Source organism: Pan paniscus, chromosome 6 (assembly GCF_029289425.2).
Source record: "Pan paniscus chromosome 6, NHGRI_mPanPan1-v2.0_pri, whole genome shotgun sequence".
Lineage (NCBI taxonomy): Eukaryota > Metazoa > Chordata > Mammalia > Primates > Hominidae > Pan > Pan paniscus.
Window position 1 is genome coordinate 41,240,145 of NC_073255.2, and position 21,429 is coordinate 41,261,573.

Below are 21,429 nucleotides of genomic sequence, written 5' to 3' on the forward strand. Positions count from 1 at the left end.
AGCATATTAAAAAAAAACAGTGTAATTGTAATTTAAATAAAATGAATCAGTTACTTTCTAAATTTCTACGTTGTTGGATGTAACCCCAATTTTAACTTTAATAAGTATGAATTGGAAGTTTTTTCATAAGGAATAATATTTATAGCTTAATTATTGTAACATGCTAAATGTTTTTAGTGCATAGTCGAGAAACTTGAGCAGTGAAACTAACATTTTGACTTTCATCTGGAAATTCTAGAAACTATCCAATCAAGTTAGTTAGAATTAAAATTTAAAGTGAAAATGATGATTTAAAATGTGTATATTTTTTCTCCTCTCGTTGGTTTTCCTAGGAACTCAATAACGAAATAAATATGCAACAGACAGTGATCTATCAAGCTAGCCAGGCTCTTAACTGCTGTGTTGATGAAGAGCATGGAAAAGGGTCCCTAGAAGAAGCTGAAGCAGAAAGACTTCTTCTAATTGCAAGTAAGTGTGATGCACCTGAAAGAGTTCCAACAAATTTCTAACCAGGGAAAACTCATTTTGATAGTTAGAAATCTTTAAGTTTAGAGAAAGGGCTTTTCCTAGTCATCTGTTCCACTGGATCTATTTTTTGTTCTTGTTTTTATAAGGTTTAAGAACTCTATGTAAAACAAATTGTAGTTTGCATGAAAGGTAAAAGCAACCGAAAGGCATTTGAAGAAATGCAGTTGTGCAGATTGAATGAATGAATGGATGAATGAATGAATCTCTATATATACACATGTACACCTACATTCTCTCTCTCTCTCTCTCCCTTCCTTCCCTTATCAATAAATAGCTAAAACAACTTCTGTAAATTTTGCTGTGAGCGTATATGTGGTGATGATGGGGCATTTTGGGGTGGACAGATGATACCACACATGAAAACTAGCCAAAAGTTGATGTATTAAATGATAAGGACTTGGTAAATGAGCAATCAAGGTTTTCCCCAACCACCTACCATGTTTTATAAAGATAGTGTTACTGATTTCGTCTTCACTGTTACGTACAGTTTCCATATCAGTACGCTTTTTTGAATTTGCTCTCATTAGAAACAGTTACAATTTTAATATTTGGAATATTGCGTGTTTTACATAGCTGAGAAGAGAACACTTTTGATTGATGAATTGAATAAATTGAAGAACGAAGGACCTCAGAGGAAGAATAAGGCTAGTCCTCAAAGTGAATTTATGCCATCCAAAGGATCAGTTACTTTGTCAGAAATCCGCTTGCCTCTAAAAGCAGATTTTGTCTGCAGTACGGTTCAGAAACCAGGTATGGTGGTGATTTTTCTAGATGGTGTGTTAAATTATGAACCTCACCTAGATTGAATTGTACAGAATAGAAACAAGTAAATCATGCATAACAATGCAAAGTTTGTATCTTTGGCCTTTAGGTCCTTTTATTGAGATATAATAAAAATAAGAAAACTTCAGATATATATAGGGATACCAATCTACACAATAATGGACATTGCTCTTACTGAAAGTTTGAATATAAAGTTTTATTAAATGTTGGATACGGTTTTTAAAGTTCCTTTTAAAATTTTATTTGTGTGGAACACAAATTTTTTTGTGTGTGTTCTGGAATACCAAAGAAATAAAGGAATACTGAACTGATTTATACACAATTTATTTTAAAAAATTTCTTTTTGAGGGGAAGGAGGGCTAGACATAGGTGAGAAGCAAATTTCAGGAATAGGGAAAGTGAATGGAGATTGTGAAAGGTTTGAGCACTTTTGTAGGAATAAGGTAATTTAGGTTCTAATTATTGATGTTATCTGATTTTGATGGGGTGTGGGCAGAAATTTATTGGTAATTTAGTATGCGTCTTGAGGTACGTGGTTATTAATGACAAATGGTGAAGAAATAGTTTATGTTTTTATTATAATTTATCTCTGAGTAACTTTTATAGAAATACAGTATTTTAATCTCAGTTTTGAAATGGGGTTTACATTGAGGCCAGGCATTCTGGGCCGTAGTGTGCTATTACGATCAGGTGTTCACACTAAGTTCAGCATCAATATGGTGACCTCCTGGGAGCGGGGCACCACCAGATTTGCTAAGGAAGGGTGAACCAGCCCAGGTCGGAAATGGAGCAGGTCATAAGTAACTCCTGTGCTGATCAGTAGTGGGATCGTGCCTGTGAATAGCTACTGCATTCCAGCCTGGGCAACATAGTGAGACCTCATCTCAAACCATAATTTACCCTTTTGAGATATGTACTATTAGTTAAGAATTAAGGGTCATTAGGTAAAATTCAAAATCAGCAGAAATTGAGAAATGTGGAGTGAAATTATTTCAATTTACATAATAGGGAGAGACCTTGATGATGCTTATTTCAGGATTATACTGCCTACTTAAGTCTTATTTAGCTTTTTGTGTCTGGAAAGTTGATTTTAGTAATTTTAAAAATAAATTGTATATAAATCAGTTCAGTATTCCTTTATTTCTTTGGTATTCCAGAATGCTGATTAGCTAAATCTGATTTTGCTTGTGCTTACTATGTAATATGATTACTTCTTACAGATGCAGCAAATTACTATTACTTAATTATACTAAAAGCAGGAGCTGAAAATATGGTAGCCACACCATTAGCAAGTACTTCAAACTCTCTTAACGGTGATGCTCTGACATTCACTACTACATTTACTCTGTAAGTAAATCAGGCTTTTGATGATTCGAATGCATTTTTCTTTTTGTAGAGTTGATACAGTCTAAAGCATTCAGGTGGCATTTATAATCTTTGAAACACATTATGCACATTCTTTTTATATTGACAAATAACCCATCTTTCAATTTGTTGCTTTAACTCATATGTTTCTATCCTTCCTTTTGTTGAATAGCACCTTTTTTCCACATGACTGTAGGTATTACATATTTTGAAATGATATATACATTAAACCTGGACCATAGATTTTTAACATATGCCTTAAATCTCATAATGTACTTAACATTCAGTCTTAATGAAAATGTGTTTATATTTAGTGAAACATTTATTTTTAAATAAGAGTCAAAGTGCAGTTTGAAAAATAATTACTACTTTTATTATTGAAGATTGTGAGTTGTAAAACACGGAGGAAAATATTTTGGACTTGCATTATAGGGAAAAAATAGACTTCTTAACAATTTTTATTGACTTTAAAGTCATAGTGGATTCCTTTACTCAGAGTCTTGTAAGAGTATTTGTAGCATCATTTTTAATGGTGTGATTGAGGTTTTCTCTCAAGGTTTTACTTAATGCTTTATTTTTCCAGGCAAGATGTATCCAATGACTTTGAAATAAATATTGAAGTTTACAGCTTGGTAAGCTGATAAAGCCTTCTAAAATAATGAAGAGTATATTTTTCTTAACAATATCAGATTATAAATTAATTATACTTTGGGTTTGTGCGTAGGTGCAAAAGAAAGATCCCTCAGGCCTTGATAAGAAGAAAAAAACATCCAAGTCCAAGGTGAGAATTAAAGAAACCCAGTAAAAATATTTTCATCAGAAATAATAGATATCATCATACCAGTTTTAATTTATGTACAACTTTTAATGATTAGGAAGTTTTTGGATCAGTTTCATGTTCCGATTTGTAGTTACTATGTTAAATAGGTATGAATACTGAAAATAAACTGAGTGATCATGATTCTCAGTATAAGTTCCTGATACACTCGGGCTAGATAATTCTATTTTCTCTACATTTACTTGGCAACTTTTATAACTGCTTAAAACTTTTCTCAAGACTTTTCCCTGAGCTCTCTTCTCTCTATGTTCTCTAAACCAGTACTTAATAATTATGTGGTCACTTTGCAAGCATAAGGTTGCTTTCCAGCCTTCCCAGTCTGTGTTCTTTTCTTAAGTCATCGTTTTAAAAACTTTTTTTTTTAGCTCTAATGAAAAAGGACTAACAGTATAAGAAAGCCTTAATCAGGGACTCAAGTGTAATGTATTCATATTTAAGAATTAATTACTCAAGGACTCATGTGTAATGTATTCATATTTAAGAACTCATTCTTTTTTTTTTTTTTTTGAGACGGAGTCTCGCTCTGTTGCCCAGACTGGAGTGCAGTGGCGCAATCTCAGCCCACTGCAACCTCCACCTCCCAGGTTCAAGCGATTCTCTTGCCTCAGCCTCCTGTGAAGCTGGGACTACAGGTGTGTGCCACCACATCTGGCTAATTTTTTGTATTTTTAGCAGAGAGGGGGTTTCACCATGTTAGCAAGGGTGGTCTCAATCTCTTGACCTCATGATCCGCCCGCCTCAGCCTCCCAAAGTGATGGGATTACAGGTGTGAGCCACTGCTCCCGGCTAAGAATTAATTATTTTCTATGTAGGAATTTCTCAAGGTTGGATAGTTTTACTTTCTGAGACATAATGTTTAATAAGAAATATATATAGTAAGCTATCTTTTCTTTTAGGCTATTACTCCAAAGCGACTCCTCACATCTATAACCACAGTAAGTAGAATTTTTGAGAAATTGAGCTTCCTTGAGAAATCTTCATCTTACCCATACAGTTTTAAATTGGTTAACCATTTCTGAACCTTGAGCACTGTGGAAAATTTTAACATGTACTAATGGGGGGAAATCCCTGTAATTTATGTAGGAAAAGTGTTTTCTGAAATGTATTTCTTATTGTGTTAAAAGAGATGAGTGATTCATATTTAAATCTTTGTATCAAATAAGGGAAATAACTTATGTTTCTTCTTCACACCTTTTTTTTTTTTTTTAGAAAAGCAACATTCATTCTTCAGGTGAGTGTATCTTGAACTATTTGAAACTTTAGAATAAGGTAAGGAATTAAGCACTTGCATATTTACATATATATAGGCCATCTTGATTTGTGAATGTTTACCTTGATCTCCTTTGGAATAATATTTTCTATGTGAGTTTCTTAGTAACAGGATTACTGGCCAGAGTAGGATGCAGTTTGGTTGCACCTTTGTTAGGTACCACCATAGAGGCACCAGTCATCATGTTATTCAGCTCTAGCAGCAGGTAGCATTACTCTTTACTTCAACTTTTATTGTTCTATAGATTTGTTTTGTGCTTTCCATACTGCAGATTTTACTTCTTTTAGCTTTACTGATCATAACTGGCATTGTATCATGTCAGAAATGCATCTTTCTAGTTCACTGGGAACTGGAATGCCGTTAAGCCAGGAAAGGCCTTCTTTAGAATGACTTTAGGCCTATCTTTTTCCAAAAGGAATTAGGATGGAGCTGGTTTCACTCACTTCCTTTAGGCTATTGGTCTCTTTCTTCTCTGTGGCGCAAGAGAGTTACTAAGAGACTTGTACAGAGATATTTTCTGCTGCTGATTTTGTCACCCTGCATTATAACTAGCACTGAAGTCTTTTCCATGTTTTTTATCGGGAAGTTGCTTTTTATGCATACATTTTTAGGTCTATATCTTTAAAAACACATCCATCCCAATTATTAAGGAGTGCTTGTACCTCTTTCATTAGGAAATAAGTTGATTTTTCCCCCCATATTTAAAGATGAAGGAAAATGAGGCAGTTTTTTTTTCTCTGTGGCAGCTTAATTTTCTTCTACTGGGATGGGGTGAGGAATTGTTACTTATACTTAACAAAAGTCATTCTGAACTAAACTTAATTTCCTCGTTCTTCACAGTCATGGCCAGTCCAGGAGGTCTCAGTGCTGTGCGAACCAGCAACTTCGCCCTTGTCGGATCTTACACATTATCATTGTCTTCAGTAGGAAATACTAAGTTTGTTCTGGACAAGGTAATCCAACTTTACTTCTAAGGGTGTGGTGTTTTTTTTTTAATCTTAGAAAAATTAGCTCAATGGAAATGCCACAATGCTTTTAGGTATTTGAAATCTTCGACTGAAAACATATGTTCTTAGAATTGCACATTTTTGCTAGGTATGAGTGTACCTAAATGTTTTTTTTTTTTTGTCTTGGAAGTATGTCTCCCTTTTGATAGTTAGAACTTCAGTGAATGCTTGCTTATTCTAAGTATCACTTCTGACTAAAGAAGTATTACTTCCTGCATTTAGATGTTAAGTTTATAATTTTAAAACATAATATCTTGCCTATTTCCATTTCTGTGTGTTTTTTTTGTTTGTTTTTTTGTTTTTGAGACAGGGTCTCACTCTGTCACCTAGGTTGGAGTGCAGTGGCCTGATCATGGCTCACTGAAGCCTCAGCCTCGCGGGCTCCCACCTTAACCTTCCAAGTAGCTGGGACTACAGGCGCGTGATGCCACGCCCGGCTAATTTTTACTATTGTTTTGTAGAGATGGGGTTTCATCATGTTGGCTAGGCTGGTCTCGAACTCCTGGGCTCTGGCCATCTGTCTGCCTTGGCCTCCCAAAGTGCTGGGATTATAGGTGTGAGCCACCTTGCCCGGCCAGCCTATTTGAACCTATATTTTGAAATGAACAATATTTTATGAATTTAGTTTTGACAAGATAGTGAAAGGTAGATTAACCTCTTAGAAAAGTACTTACGAATCTAAGAGATTTCCTTCTCATACTTCCCTTTCATATTAGAAGCTTCAAAAATCAGATCTGTGTTAACATCAGTATTGAGTCTTTTTTTCACCAAGACTATTTTAAGGAGTGAGACAACTAGAGGCAAATTTTATTTCTTGGGTTGACTTCTATATAATACAGTGATAATTTATATTATCATGTGAGATTTCTGTAGTGAGAATATAGAGATGAAGAAGTGTAAAAATTAGAAGCCCTGGTTTCTAGTATTTACCCTTAGTGATTTACTCTTTAACATTGAGCAAAGTCACCTCATCTCTCTAGGGTCTTGTTTTCCAGTACAGAAATATTAGGTTAGCCTGAAACAATCTAAAATTCTATGAAATGCTTTCTTTTAGTTGATGGACAAAAAGCAGACTGTATTTGAAGTTTTGATTACTATTAATGCATGAATGTGTTTTAACAAGTTAATTTAAAAAATTTTTGTAACTTTTTATTTAGTAATTGAGCTACTTTAACCAGTTGAGTGATCCTGGGTCTTTTTTTCTCTGTCTCTTATTTTGTCTGTTTTAGATAAATTATGATGTAAGAGAGCGAGAGCTACTGGGCTATTTGTTCCAGGAAAAGGTTGCTATTATTTTCTTTGCTTGAAATTAATGAGCTTAAAAATCAATCCTTAATTTTTGATCTACATATATTTTACTAACTATCTTTTTGTTTACTTTGAATAATTAAGGACATTATGTACATTATTCTATCATGAGACTCTTATAGATGGGTGTCTTTTTCTCCACTCTCAATACTTTAAAACCTCTTTTGAAAGTTTTCTATTTTTTCAATGCATGTTTGGTGTTTGGGTCTTTTTCCATATTCTTTCTTCTCTCTTATAGTTCATTATAATCCTATATTCACATCAATATTGATTTTTCTAGGTACAATTAGAATACCAATTAGTAACTATATTTAAAACTAAAAATTATTCAGTATTTTTGACCTCCTGTATACTGGAAGAGCTATTGGTGATGTTTTAAATAAAAGCAGATTTTTTTTTTTTTTTTTTTTTTTTTTGAGATGGAGTTTTGCTCTGTCACCCAGGCTGGAGTGCAGTAGCGTGATCTTGGCTCACTGCAACCTCCGTCTCCTGGGTTCAAGCGATTCTCCTGCCTCAGTGTCCCAAGTACCTGGGACTACAGGTGCATGCCACCACATCTGGCTAGTTTTTGTATTTTTAGTAGAGGCAGGGTTTCACCATATTGGCCAGGCTGGTCTCGTGCTCCTGACCTCAGGTGATCAGCCCTCCTTGGCCTCCCAAAGTGCTGGGATTACAGATGTGAACACTGTGCCTGGCCAAAAGTAGAAAATTTTTATGGTCTTAATTGGCTAATAGGTATATTGCTAGATAGATGACCCTTTGCTTGTTAATTTTGAAATTATAATACATTTAGCACTGAAATTATACTGAATATAATAATATATTTTGGAAGACTTTTTAAAGTTTTTTTTTTGTTTTGAGATAGAGTCTCACTCTGTCACCCAAGCTGGAGTGCAGTGGCGCAATCTCGGCTCACTACAGCCTCCATCTCCCAGGTTCAAGCAATTCTCATGCCTCAGCCTCCTGAGTAGCTGGGATTACAGGTGTGCACCACCATGCCCAGATAATTTTTGTATTTTTAGTAGAGACAGGGTTTCACCATGTTACCCAGGCTAGTCTTGAACTCCCAACCTCAGGCGATCTACTCGCCTTGGTCTCACAAAGTGCTGGGATTACAGGAGTGAGCCACTGCGCCCATCTAAAGATTTTTAATATTCTTGTAAAGGTCAGTTACAAACATTCTCTTGGTTAAAGAGATGCTAGTTAACAAAATGCTGGATGGTATTTTTTATTTTATTTTAAATTCTTAAAATAGGATTTGCAAATTAGATAACCATAAGAATTGGGATTTTACGAACTGTGTTTTTTACTCAGTATTGTCACATAGCCAGTTTCTACATATGTAAGAGATTTCATTAATCTCTAAAATGAAAGAGATTTCAATGACATATCTTAAATATAGACTGTTCTTTTAAAAACTTTTTTGGCTGCCATTTTGAATCAAAATGTCACATTTACAAATTAAAATTAAATTATATTCCCATTCACTTAACTCCTTTGAATTTATAACTTAAATAGCCAACCACATGATTGAGTGCAAAATCAAACCACTCAATTTAATTTGTTGTGTCTTTTACTCTCGAGACTCCTTCTCAGTCAGATACAGTACAATTTAGAAGTAAAATCTGGAACAAATTTTGTGCTTTTCTGAGTGAGGAGGGGAAGCAAATATTTGTTCCAATTGCCTGGGTTTGATGTAGGAGAATATTTAAAATAGTTAAGTTTGAATGGTCTTGAAGTTGGTGGGAAAAATTTAAGGCCTTCTATACTCATGTAATAATCCTATTTAATTGTCACTGAAAGAGTATACATGTCTTTCCTGCCTTATCAGATACTGTCAGTACAAGGCAGTCTTGGTTTATTTTACTGGTGCCTTGACCAGTAATACAACAATCACAGGGGTTATCTGTGAGGTCCTTCCAGAGTGGAATTTCTGTTGAGGTTAATCCAGTTGGTTTGCTCTACGGATTTAGGACACCACTGTCAGTGGATTTCCATTTTATTTGAGGCTATTCAGATCTGATTTAAAGCCTGGCATCCTGGAATTTAAATTACAAATCTTAGTGAGTCAGACTTTCAAACCCTTTCTTTGAATAGGGAATCCAAAACAGTCATAGTTTTATTATACTATTATAGATAAAGGGAGAAGGATGTCCCAAAGTTCCTCTTCTGACTTAAAGGAACCTCATAGGTATTTATACCTTTTAGGAAATAGAAATGTCAATTTAAATATTATTAGAGCAAACAATTTTGAAGTAAAACAACCAATTAGGATTATACAGTTTTGGGATTGAAGAAAATGGTTAGGCATTCTGGTATGCCCTAAACTATCCAGTTTATACCTGTTGGCCTTGTGTAATTATTAATGGTGCCCCTTTCACCCTCAAAAATATCCCAGCATATAACACATTACACAGTCTCCCTGGCTGTAGGTTATATTTTACAGCTCTTAACATAATCTTTGAAGTGTGGATGTCTTAAAAGACTCCTTTGTTAAACACAAAACAGAATAGGATCATACATTTTCACACAAGTGTCCCTCCACACTCAACTAGGGGGAGGAGTAGTAAACTTGATGTTTTTGTGAATATTTTCAATTTACTTCTTTATCAGGACAAGCTTCTAACCAAAAATATTGTCTACTTTTCCTCAGCTACAGAGTAAGAGGGCACATTTTCTTCTCATTGTTCTGATTTTTGTTATCAGTAGCATGCTCTGTGCTAAACAATGGAATTCTGTTAAATAGCATTGAGAGGAAAGAGCCTAAGGAACTTAAAACTCACTGTAAGGAAAAGCAAAAAGGGAATTTTTACAAAATAGGATGATGAGGCATATGATGTTTTGGTTCTGCATTGTGGATCGGTTTCAAATTTGGGCAGTTGGAGGTTCATCTCATGAAATTAGTCTACTGAAATTTATACTTTTTGTCTTAGAATTCCCCCTTTAAGTTATCTTTGCTATGTTAGAGGGTCAAATCATTGGAAACTAATTATACTAAAAACTCAAATTTAGACTTAACTAAGATTAATCCAGTTGGGATGCCATTCTTTTTCCCTGGGCAATAGAAATGACAGACACTTCCATCTTCCTTTCTATCTTGACTCAGAAGTCAATATTACTTTAGATATCTGTCTATCTATCTATCTATCATATATATATGTGTGTATATATATGTGTGTGTGTGTGTCTGTGTGTGTGTGTGTATATATATATATATATATATATATATGTTACCATTTTATTCTTGATTTCAGGGACAAATCATCGATGGAACCAATCCAGACCTTGTATAACCAAAAGACTAGCAGTTGGCATTTATCTTTTCCCTTCAAGGCTTGGGTGTTAGCAGCTTTATAGATAAGGGCAGTTCTGATCATAAACCCACTTACCTTTACACAAAACAGGAGTTAGCCTATCCCTTCTGCCTTAAATTCTGGTTCTCACTTCCTTGCTAATACATGTCCCTTGTGGCCTTCTTTTTTCTTTTTTTCCCCCCAGAATAGGGCACTTTTATCTGAATTAAAAATTTGTTCAGGTTGGGCACTGTAGCTCATACCTACAATCCCAACACTTTGGGAGGCCAAAGTGGGAGGATCGTTTAAAGCCAGAAGTTCAATACCAGCCTGAGCAACATAGATGATGAAAAAAGTTTTTTTCGTCAAAGAATGAAAAAATATTAGCTGGGTGTGGTGGTACGCACCTGTAGCCCTAGCTATTCAGAAGGCTAAGATGGGGAAATTGCTTGAGCCCAGAAGTTCAAGGCTGCAGTGAGCTATGATCACGCCACTGCACTTCAGCCTGAGTGACAGAGTGAGACCTTGTTTTGGAAAACAATATCAAAAAACAAACTTGTTCAGGCAGATATCCTTTTTCTTCATTGATTTTCTTAATGGTGTCTGGGAACTCATCTCCTGTCTCATTTGGTAGAAGCTGCTTCTTCTGTTGTATCTTGACATTTTTAAAGCCTCTTTCTAAAATTATCAAACCATCCTTTGCTGGCATTAAATATTCAAGTTGAAGATCCTTCACCTTCCTTTAATCCTATATTAGAGTCTATAGGTGTGTCTTTCTTATAGCAATCCTGCACTCACATAAAAACTGTATTTTCAATATAAGATCAAAATGTATTTCACAAAAAGTGCATCTTTATATTTGTTTACATTTCTCCTGACTGAATGGTGCCATGTACAGTCTGTGTAAGTTATAGAAAACGTTTGCCAACTCCTAGTCTACCATTTTGTTATTTGTTTTCTATTTGTTTCATGTGTTCTTTACTGCTTTGTTTTTCCTTTCCTGCCTTCTTCTGGATTAATTGAGTATTTTGGTAATCCTTTTTAATCTCCTCTTTTGGATTTTTTAGCTGTACTTACCTGTTTTTGTTTTTGTTTTTTAAGGCGTTGGTAGGAAATAATGTATGCATCCTTACCTTATTAAAGTCTATTTTGAAATACTGTTACACTGCTTCATGTAACTTACAATATGAACCTCACAACAGTATAGTTCATTTTCCCATCCCAGTATATTTTACTTCTTTGTTATAAACCGCACAATGCACTGTTGTTACTTTTTCTTTAATCAGTTTTTTTAAGAGATGGGGTCTTGCTATGTTTTCCAGGCTGGCCGTGAAGTCCTGGGCTCAAGCCATCCACCTGCCTTGCCTCCCAAAGTGCTGGGGTTACAGGTGTGAACTACTGTGCCCAGCCTCTTGAATCAATTTTTAAAAGAAACTTTTATATTTTTATAAACTGGTCCTTATATTTACCATTTCTGGTGTTCTTCCTTCTTGTAGATTGAGAATTCCATCTGAAATCATTGTCCTGTCAAAAAGAACTGTCTTTATTATTTCTTGTAATATAGCTCTGCTGGAAATGAAATCTCTAGGTTTTGTTTGTTCAGAAATGTTTTTATATTGCCTTAATTTCTGAAGGATATTGTCACTGGGACTGCTAAGTTGACAGGTTTTTATCTTTTCAATTCTTTAAAGATGTTAATTTATTGTTTATGGCTTTAATTGTTTCTAATAAGAAGTCAGCCAGCCATCATTCTTTTCTGTTTTTTTATTTTGCATTTTTAACGGTTTGATTTTAATGTGCCTATGTGTAGTTTTCTTTGTATTTATCCTGTTTGGTTTCACTGAGCTTTATGATCTGTAATTAGTTGTTTTATAAGTCTTAGCAAATACTCAGCCATTGTCTCTTAAAGTTATTTCTTCTGCCCTGCTCTCTCCTTTCTGAAACTCCAGTTAATGTAGACTATTGACTATTTTTCTACAGGTCTGTGACATTCTTTTTGGTTTTCATTTAATTCTTTTTTCTTTGTGCTTCATTTTTGGTGGTTTCTATTTATCAGTTCTTCAAGTTCACCTGTTTTTTTCTTGATGTGATCTAGGCTTTGAAGCCTAGCCAATGCATTTTTAAATTCAGATTTTTTTTTAGTTCTGAAATTTTCATTTGGATCTTTTTTTACGGTTTCATTTTCTCTGCTGAAGTTCTCCATTTTCTCACTAATTTTTCTCCATCTCTTTTCATCTAAATATTTTAATGTTGTATAAATGTTTTTGTTTTCTAATTCTAACGTTTAGATCATCTGTGGATCTGCTATTGACAGGATTTTTTTTCCCTTGATAAGCTCCATGTTTTCCTACTTTTTCACGTCTTATAATTTTTTAACTGTAGGCCAGATATTATATTATAAAAGAACAGTAGAGACTGAAATAGGTAATACCTTGTTCTTTTGTCTTTCAGACAGTATAGATTAGGGACTGGTCTCTTACGTAATCAGAAACTGAGCTGAAATTAGGCTATGGATAGATTTGGTTCAAATTTTGTTTTAAATGCTTTGAGAATGGTTTCAGGCCCCACCTTTGAGCAGAACTTTGAGATCTAAGTACTGCACGTCTACAAGATTTCTCTCTGCTTTTTAGACATGTCTTCAACCATCACTTCTCAGCAAAATTCCTGTTGGGGAGAATTGGCAGGTAGGGAGAGCTAGCTCTGCCTCTGCTTCTTGAGATGCCTGTCTACCTCAGCCCATGCTCAACCATTGAAGGCTCAACTGGTTTCTCCTTTTCCCTGCAAAATTTGTTGCTTATGGCAAGGTTGCTCCTCTGCTAAGTTGCTAAGAATATTTTCTTACATGTTTAGGTTCCTTTTCTTTAAAAATACTTCTTTTTGGCCAGGCACAGTGGCTCATGCCTGTAATCCCAGCACTTTGGGAGGCCAAGGCGGCTGGATGACTTGAGGTCAGGAGCTCAAGACCTGCCTGGTCAACATCATGAAACCCCATCTCTATTAAAAATACAAAAATTAGCCAGGTGTAGTGGTGCATGCCTGTAACCCCAGGATTACAGGAGAGGCTGAGGCGCGAGAATTGCTTGAACCTGGGAGGCGGAGCTTGCAGTGAGCCAAGATTGTGCCACTGCAGCCCGGGTAACAGAATGAGACTCTGTCTCAAAAACAAAACAAAAAAAAAAACACCTGTTTTTGTTGTGTAAATGGACATGCATGAAAAATCACCTATAGCAACAGAAAGCATATCATTGGTTTCCTGGAGATGGGAATACAGGGAGGCAGGATTATGGGAGGGAGCTTTAGAGGGTGATGGAAATGTTCATTATTATGATTGTGGTCAAGGTTTCATGGGTTATAATATACATATATCAAAATTCATCAAACCCTACACTTTAAATATGTTCAATTTATTGTACTCAATATAGTTGTAAAAAGATTATGTTCAGTTAATTATAGACACCTTAAGTGTAGCATTCAGTGAGTTTTAACAAATGAATACACCTATATAACCAAAACCTAGTCAAAATAAGGGACATTTCCATCACTCCCATCTAGTCAATCCCAACCACTACAGGCAACCATTCTTCTCATCTCTGTTTTCACCCTAGATTCGTTTTGCTTGTTCTTGAGCTCCATTTATTGTTTTTATTTTTTATTTTTATCTTTTAAAAAAGAAAATAGAGATGAGGGGGGAGTCTCACTATGTTGCCTAGGCTGGTCTTGAACTCCTGGGCTCAAGCGATCCTCTTGCCTCAGCCTCCCAAAGTTCAGGGATTACACATGTGAGCCACCATACCTTGGCTTGAACTTCATTTAAGTGGAATCAAAGAATGTGTACTCTTTTGAATCTAATTTCTTTTGCTCAGCATGATGTTTTTAAGATTTATCCATGCTGCTGTTTATGTTAGTATTTCATTGTTTTCAAAAAATAATGTATTGAAATGAAATTCATGTAACCAAAGTAACAATTTTAAGGTAAACAATTCAGTGGCATTTAGTACATTCACAATGTTGTTCAAAATACCTCTGTCTAATTCGAAATATTTTTATGTCTCTAAAAGTAAAAAGTCTTACTCATTAAGCAGTCTTTGCCCATCTTCCCTCCCCCAAGCCCCTGACAACCATCAATCTGCATTTGGTTTCTATGGACATATCTATTCTGTATATTTCATATAAATGGAATCATCATACAATATGTAACTTTTTATGTCTGGCTTATTTCCCTTAGTGTAATGTTTCGGAAGTACATCCATGATGTAGCGTGTATTAGAACTTCATTTCTTTTTATGGCTGAATAATATTCTATTATATGTATATACAGCATTTCATTTTTCTGTTCATTCATTGATAGATATTTGGGCTGTTTCCGCATTTTGCCTATTGTGAATAGAGCTGCTTTGAACATGTGTGTGCATGATTTGAGTACCTGTTTTCAGTTCTTTTGTACGTATACATGGGATATACATAGGAGCAGAATTATGGGATCATGTGATAATTATTTTTAGGAACCGCTAAACTTTTTCAAAGCATCTAGACCATTTGATATTTCTACCATTAATGTGGGTTCCCATTTTCCTACATCTTTTCCATTGTTTATTTTCTGTTCGTTTTATTTTTAAATTATAACCATCCTAGTGGGTGTGAAGTGGTTCCTCATCGTAGGTTTGATTTGAACTTCCCTAATGACTGTTGATGTTAAATGTCTTTTCATGTGCTCATTGGAAGATAAAATGTGTATCTTTGAAGAAATGTCTATTCAAGTCCTTTGCCAAATTTTCAGTTTGGTTTGTCTGAGTTGTTTTAGTTGGGTTGTCTTTTTGTTACTGAGTTGTAAGAGTTTTCTTTGTGTATTCTGGATATTATCAGATATATAATTGACAAATATTTCAAACCATTCCATAGACTGTCTTTTCACTTTCTTAATAAAGTGCTTTGATGTGCAAAGGTCTATAATTTTTTTTTATTGTGGTAAATAATACATGGTATTTATCTTTTGAAGAAATTTTTAAGTATACAGTGAATTATTGTGAACTATAAGCATTATGTTATATAGCAGATCTATAGAATTTTCTTCATTTTGCATGACTGAAATTCTATACTCGTGGAACTGCAGCTCCTCATATTCTCCTCCCCCCTCCCTGGCAGCCACCACTGTAGTTTCTGCTTCTATGAGGTTGGCTACTTTAAATTAGATTTCATATGTTGCTTTTCAGCCTTTTGGATAAGGTCAAATGTAGATACTTCATGATAAGTGGAGTCGTGTAGTGTTTGTCTTTCTCTGACTAGCTTATTTCATTTAGCATAATGTCCTCAAAGTTTGTTCATGTTGTAGCATATGACAGGATCTCCTTTTTCTATGCTAAAGAATTTTTCATTGTATGTATGTACCGCATTTTTTTGGCCTCTTCATTTATTGATGGGCACTTAGATTATTTCCATCTCTTAGCTATTGTGAATAATGCTGCAGTGAACGTGAGAGTGCAGATAGCACTTCAAGAACCCATTTCAATCCTTTTGATAAATACCTGGAAGTGGGATTGCTGGGTTATATGGTAGTTTTATTTTTTCATTTTTTTTTTTTTTTGTGGAACCTCTGTAATGAAAGGTTTTTAATTCTGGTGAAGTCTAATTTATCTATTTTTTCCTCATGTTGCTTGTGCCTTTGGTATCATATCTGAAAATCCATTGCTAAATCCATGATCACAAAGCTTTACCTCTATGTTTTCTTTCTAAGAGTTTTATTTTATTTTATTTTTAAAATTTTTTTTTGAGAGTTTCACTCTTGTTGCCCAGGCTGGAGTGCAATGGCACAATCTTGGCACACTGCAACCTCTGCCTCTGGGTTCAAGTGATTCTCCTGCCTCAGCCTCCCGAGTAGCTGGGATTACAGGCATGTGCCACCATGCTGGCTAATTTTTGTATTTTTAGTACAGATGGGATTTCACCATGTTGAAGGTGAAATCCCTTCAAGGCCAAGCTGATCTTGAACTCCTAACCTCAGGTGATTCACCCGCCTCAGCCTCCCAAAGTGCTGGGATTACAGGCGTGAGCCACCACGCCCAGTCTTTCTGAGAGTTTTATAATTTTAGCTCTCATACTTAGGATATTATCCATTTGGGTTTAATTTTTATAAATGGTATGAAGTGAAGGTCCACCATCACTCTTGGTGGGTGTGGATATCTAATTTTCTCTGCACCATTTTTTGAAAAGGCTGCTCTTCTGCTTTAAATGGTCTTGGCATCCTTGTCAAAAATCAGTTGGCCATAAGATGTATGGGTTTATGTCTGGTCTCTCAATTCCATTTCTTTTGTCCATATGTCTGTTCTTATGCCAGCACCACACTGGTGTTTTTGATTTTGTTTCTTTGAGACAAAGTTTTGGTCTTTTGCCCAGGCCAGAGTGCAGTGGCATGATCATAGCTCACTGCAACCTTAAACTTTTGGACTCAAGTGATCCTCCTGCCTCAGCCTTCCAAGTAGCTGGTACTACAGACATCTGCCACCACACCTGGCTAATTTTTTCATGTTTAATAGAGACGAGGTCTTGCTATGTTACCCAGGCTGGTCTTGAGCTCCTGGGTTCAAGTGATCCCCACTCCATGGCCTTCCAAAGTGCTGGGATTACAGGCGTGAACTACCATGTCCAGCCAGCCCACACTGCTTTGATTACCAAAGTTTTGCGTTACGTTTTGAAATTGGGAAATATGATTCCTTCAACTTTGTTCTTAATTTTCTAGATTGATTTGGTTGTTTGGGGTCTCTTGCAATTACATATGAATTCAAGGACTGGCTTTTCCATATCTGCAGTTTATTGTTCTTTATTGCTGGGTGGTATTGTGTGGTGTGAATTTACAGGTTGGTTTATCAGTCTCTTATTGAGTATATTCTCCTGTTGATGGAGAATAGATAAACCCAAATATTGTCTTCTGTTTTCTTTCTCACATTAACTTGAGACTTAGGGCTTTTGGTTTTGTCAAGCTTTACCTTAAATGAATTTATTCTTCAAAAGTATTTGTTGGTAAGGAACCAATGGCTTTTTGGCCATGTCTTTTATATTCCAACTTTAGAAAATGCTCTGTTTTCAAGTTGTAATAGTCTCTGTTCATGATTTATACATGATTTATCAAGAAAAATCACACTTTGAACCTGTTTTGCAAATAATTTACCTGTTTTCTTTGCAGGTCCCCTTTTTATCTTCTTTGGAAGGTCATATTTATTTAAAAATAAAATGTCAAGTGAATTCCAGTGTTGAAGAAAGAGGTTTTCTAGTAAGTAACATCACTTAGTCTTTAACTTCCTTTTTTCCATTTTGTGAAATACAGACTTGTTTCCCATAGGAATGAAATCCTTTGTGATTAAGTAATAAGTTGGTTCAGTAAAGATTTGTTTTATGTCCTTTATATGCCAATCACTGTGCTGCCATTGGAATGTAAAAGACCACAAAAAATAATTCCTCTGCTCTTGAGCTTTTAGTTTAGGAGAGAGAAATACAAATGAACAGACAAGCACAATATAATACTCTAATAGGAGAAAACAGGGTGCATCGGTGTCAATTGGTGGGACACCAGGTCTTGACTCTGTGTGGGGTGGGATAAAGGGAACTGCTGAGAGAAGTAATTTCTAAACTGAGTAAGTTAATCCGGGAGAAAGATGAGAAGTGCTCCAGATAGGGGGAGAATGTACAGTGGCTTGAAGGGCCCTTCTTTGTCACTCCTACCCAAAGAAAAGAAGAATGACACATGCAGACAGTGGAAGGTATTTCAGGATAGCTAGGGCTTAGAGTTTGAGTGCATGCATGTGATTGGTGGGTGGGGAATGAGGAGGAAAGCGTGGTTAGGGGAAATGGGGCAAGAGTTCAAGGGCCTTTTAAAGAATTTGGACTTTATCCTAGAGTCAGTGAGTTACTCTTATAGGATTTTAAGCAGAGGAAATTATCCAACTTGGGATTGAGAAAATCATTCTGACCAATGTGGAAAGCAGATTGGAGAATGACAACCCCGAAGAAGACTAGTCAGTTCCCACCAATGTGGGAAATTTTAATGAGTTAAGTTTTACATGATTTGAATTTTAGATGCCTGGAAACATGTGTGAAAGTTCTGGGTTTGGAGCTCAAGACAGACATTTAGTAGAGGTAAAGATGTGGATATCTGCAGCATGGGGAAGCCCAGGGCAAGTGAGGGAAGCAGAGCCAACTCACTGGAGGAGTGCCAGCATTGAAAGGACGGATGGAAGGAGGGAAGCCTCAGAGGAGACTGCAGGGAGAGAAACGGAGAATCTAGCCTCATGATTGTCAATAGAAGAGAACATTGAAAGGAGGGAGTGGTTAAGTTAGATCAGATTCTGTTAGGACTGTTGGACTTATTATTGGGTGATCATTCTGGCGCAGGTGAGGGCAGATGCTAGACTGCAAATGGGTCCAGAGTGAGTGGGAGATGAGGAATGAGCACAGGAGCTTGGAAACTCTTGGAAACACTTTGGCAGTGAAGGAGTAAGGAGAGAAGAGTGTTATGCTTGCAGAGGTATGTAGGGTGAAAGGAGGATTTTGTCAACATTTTGTTAAGATGGGAGAGACGTAAGCGGCTTTAAATGTAGATGGGTAGCTTCTAATAGGGCCAAAGAGATTGAAGATAGAGGCCATGGAGGACCTGATCTAGGGCTTATGGGGTAATTCATAGAGCAAGGTCATGAGAATGGGAAGAATTAAGCCCAAGCCACAATTCACAGGATTTATTTGATACAGAATTTACAGTTTTCTCATTATCAGAGGAGGAAAGTATGTGTGTAGAATGCATAGAAGATTGTGAGTATGGTACAAGAAGTAGAGAAAATCCACTTGCTTTGGTGTTCTCTGTGAAGCAAGAACTTGAATGATGCAAGGGATGTTACAAGTCAGTTTGTAACTGCTGTCAAAGGTTCAGAAAGAAGAGCTAGATAGTAAGGAAAGCCCGGTGGTCTAAGTAACTGTAGCCGACTTCCCAAGGATTGGGAATTGCTACTTATTAACAGTATTTTTTCCTTCCTTATTAGGTTTTATCACATATAAATCCAGCAGGTGGCACTAGATAGTCTTGGAAGAGTGTAAATTTCTGACTTGAAGGCAGTATTTGCCTAATGACCTTTTCTTTTCTTGTAAACATTTTTACATTTTATTTTTGATGCCTTTAGCAATGGATAGGCTCTGTTAAGATAGCTGGTCCATTTGCATATAACGTCTCACCTAATTAGTTTTTTAGATGGGCTCTTAACAAGCTTGTTAGATCTCTTCAAGTTTACTCTGTCTTGAATCCTGTAGCCCATTCTTCTCACATCCACACTTACAAAAATGTAGTAAGAAAGAGCTCTGGATTCCCCGACATAACTTCTGTCCTCTGCCTAAACATTGCATTTTAATTGCCTCTATCCCCTATAAAAAATTAGAGGTAGTAATGGAAATGTAAGCTCCTCAGCTCAGCTTCCTTTCCTGATGTGCCAGGGCTGCCCTGGAGGAGGGCGACTCCAACCAAAGAGACAGGTAAGTGGTTCTGACAGGGTGCCGGGCTAGCTCTGCCTCCACTGAGGAGCAGCAAGAGGCAGGCGATCCGGATTGGCAGCCAGAAGGTTCCATTTTTGTGGTCTGTGTGATGTCACTTAATTTCCTTGGCCCTCTGTTTCCTCAGCTATAGAAATGAAAAGGCTGTCCTTTTCTTATTCCTCTCTGATTATAGTAGGATGTCATAATAGCTGGTGTTAATCTTGTTTATCAAAAGTTACCTTGTCTGTTTATTACCTTTATGATGTAAAAGGTGAACGTTAACACAGGAGGGAGCTGGTGAGTGATTTGTGTTAACTTGTGCTTGAAATAACAATATTCCTTTCTTTCTTCCTTGGGGAGCTGTAAGCAGTGTTGCCTAGAAAAAGGCTGCTTTGGGAGGAAAATGGAAGGATTAGGGGAGGAGGAAAAAGGTGAGGCAGGAGAGCATATGGTTGGAGCAAGCCAATTAATCTGAGGTGTCAATCTAGCTTGGTAACATTTGCTCCCACACATCATGGCCAGAAATTAGACTCTTGATTCAAGCCACCTTTTGGGAAATTTACATAAAACAGTGAATTGAGAAGAGTGTATATCCTATTGTCATAGGGTTGGAGTAAGGACTAGTTGAGATAATTTAAAAATACTTAGAGGAGTAGTTGAGATAATTTAAAGATATGCTTAGAATGGTTCCTCACAGCAACAACCAAGTAATACTAGTTTATTCTTAGCTTCTCAACAATCAGAGAAGTAAAGTTGGAATATGAAGGTAATCTAAAATCAAACGCAAAGATGCCTTTGGATCATCTGTATCAGAGGGCAGCACAGCAGCCCTCACTGACTGTTTTTATAGTCTTTGATTGGAACATAGGCTGATCTGCTTACTTAGCATCTGTGGCTGCTTCTGTGCCACAGCAGCTGAGCTGAGTAGCTGTGGCAGGGACCGTATGGCCCAAAGTCTAAAATATTTACTCTCTGGCCCTTATAGAAAAGGTTTCCCTGATCTACAGCATTGTTATGTTTTTACCTTGCTTTGTTCTTTAACACAGAAGTTCCCAGATGAATGTTGTTTTTTTTATTTTTATTTATTTATATTTTTATACATTTTTTTGAGATGGAGTCTCACTCTGTCACCCAGGCTGGAATGCAGTGACGCGATCTTGGCTCACCGTAAGCTCCATCTCCCGGGTTCATGCCATTCTCTTGCCTCAGCCTCCTGAGTAGCTGAGACTACAGATGCTCACCGCCACGCCTGGCTAATTTTTGTATTTTTAGTAGAGATGGGATTTCACTGTGTTAGCCAGGGTGGTCTCGATCTCCTGACCTCGTGATCCGCCCGCCTCGGCCTCCCAAAGTGCTGGGATTACAGGTGTGAGCCACTGCGCCTGGCCTTTTTGTTTGTTGTTTTTTTTAAATTAAAAGTGAGGGCTTCTATATAGATTAGGGCTCTGTTATGACTATAACTAAAAAATAATGGGGGAAAAACTCTTAGCTTCTACTTACCCTGTTTAAGTGGAAGTGCTTCCGTGGAAC

General features: G+C 36.3%; 1 protein-coding gene across 6 annotated transcripts in view; it reads left to right on the forward strand.

The window, feature by feature from the left end:
* ANLN (anillin, actin binding protein) overlaps positions 1 to 21,429 on the forward strand; it is a 63,859-nt gene that overhangs the window by 31,739 nt on the left and 10,691 nt on the right. For 3 of the 6 annotated variants that reach the window (XM_008967841.4, XM_008967842.4, XM_008967843.4), the window contains 10 exons: positions 333 to 468; positions 1,102 to 1,278; positions 2,532 to 2,658; positions 3,260 to 3,308; positions 3,401 to 3,457; positions 4,411 to 4,449; positions 4,724 to 4,745; positions 5,625 to 5,737; positions 7,021 to 7,074; positions 17,570 to 17,656. In XM_008967841.4, the coding sequence (XP_008966089.1) occupies positions 333 to 468; positions 1,102 to 1,278; positions 2,532 to 2,658; positions 3,260 to 3,308; positions 3,401 to 3,457; positions 4,411 to 4,449; positions 4,724 to 4,745; positions 5,625 to 5,737; positions 7,021 to 7,074; positions 17,570 to 17,656 (861 nt within the window). The remainder of the gene's footprint in view (positions 1 to 332; positions 469 to 1,101; positions 1,279 to 2,531; positions 2,659 to 3,259; positions 3,309 to 3,400; positions 3,458 to 4,410; positions 4,450 to 4,723; positions 4,746 to 5,624; positions 5,738 to 7,020; positions 7,075 to 17,569; positions 17,657 to 21,429) is intronic. The other 3 variants (XM_003814965.5, XM_055115839.2, XM_003814966.5) reach the window with 1 other exon arrangement.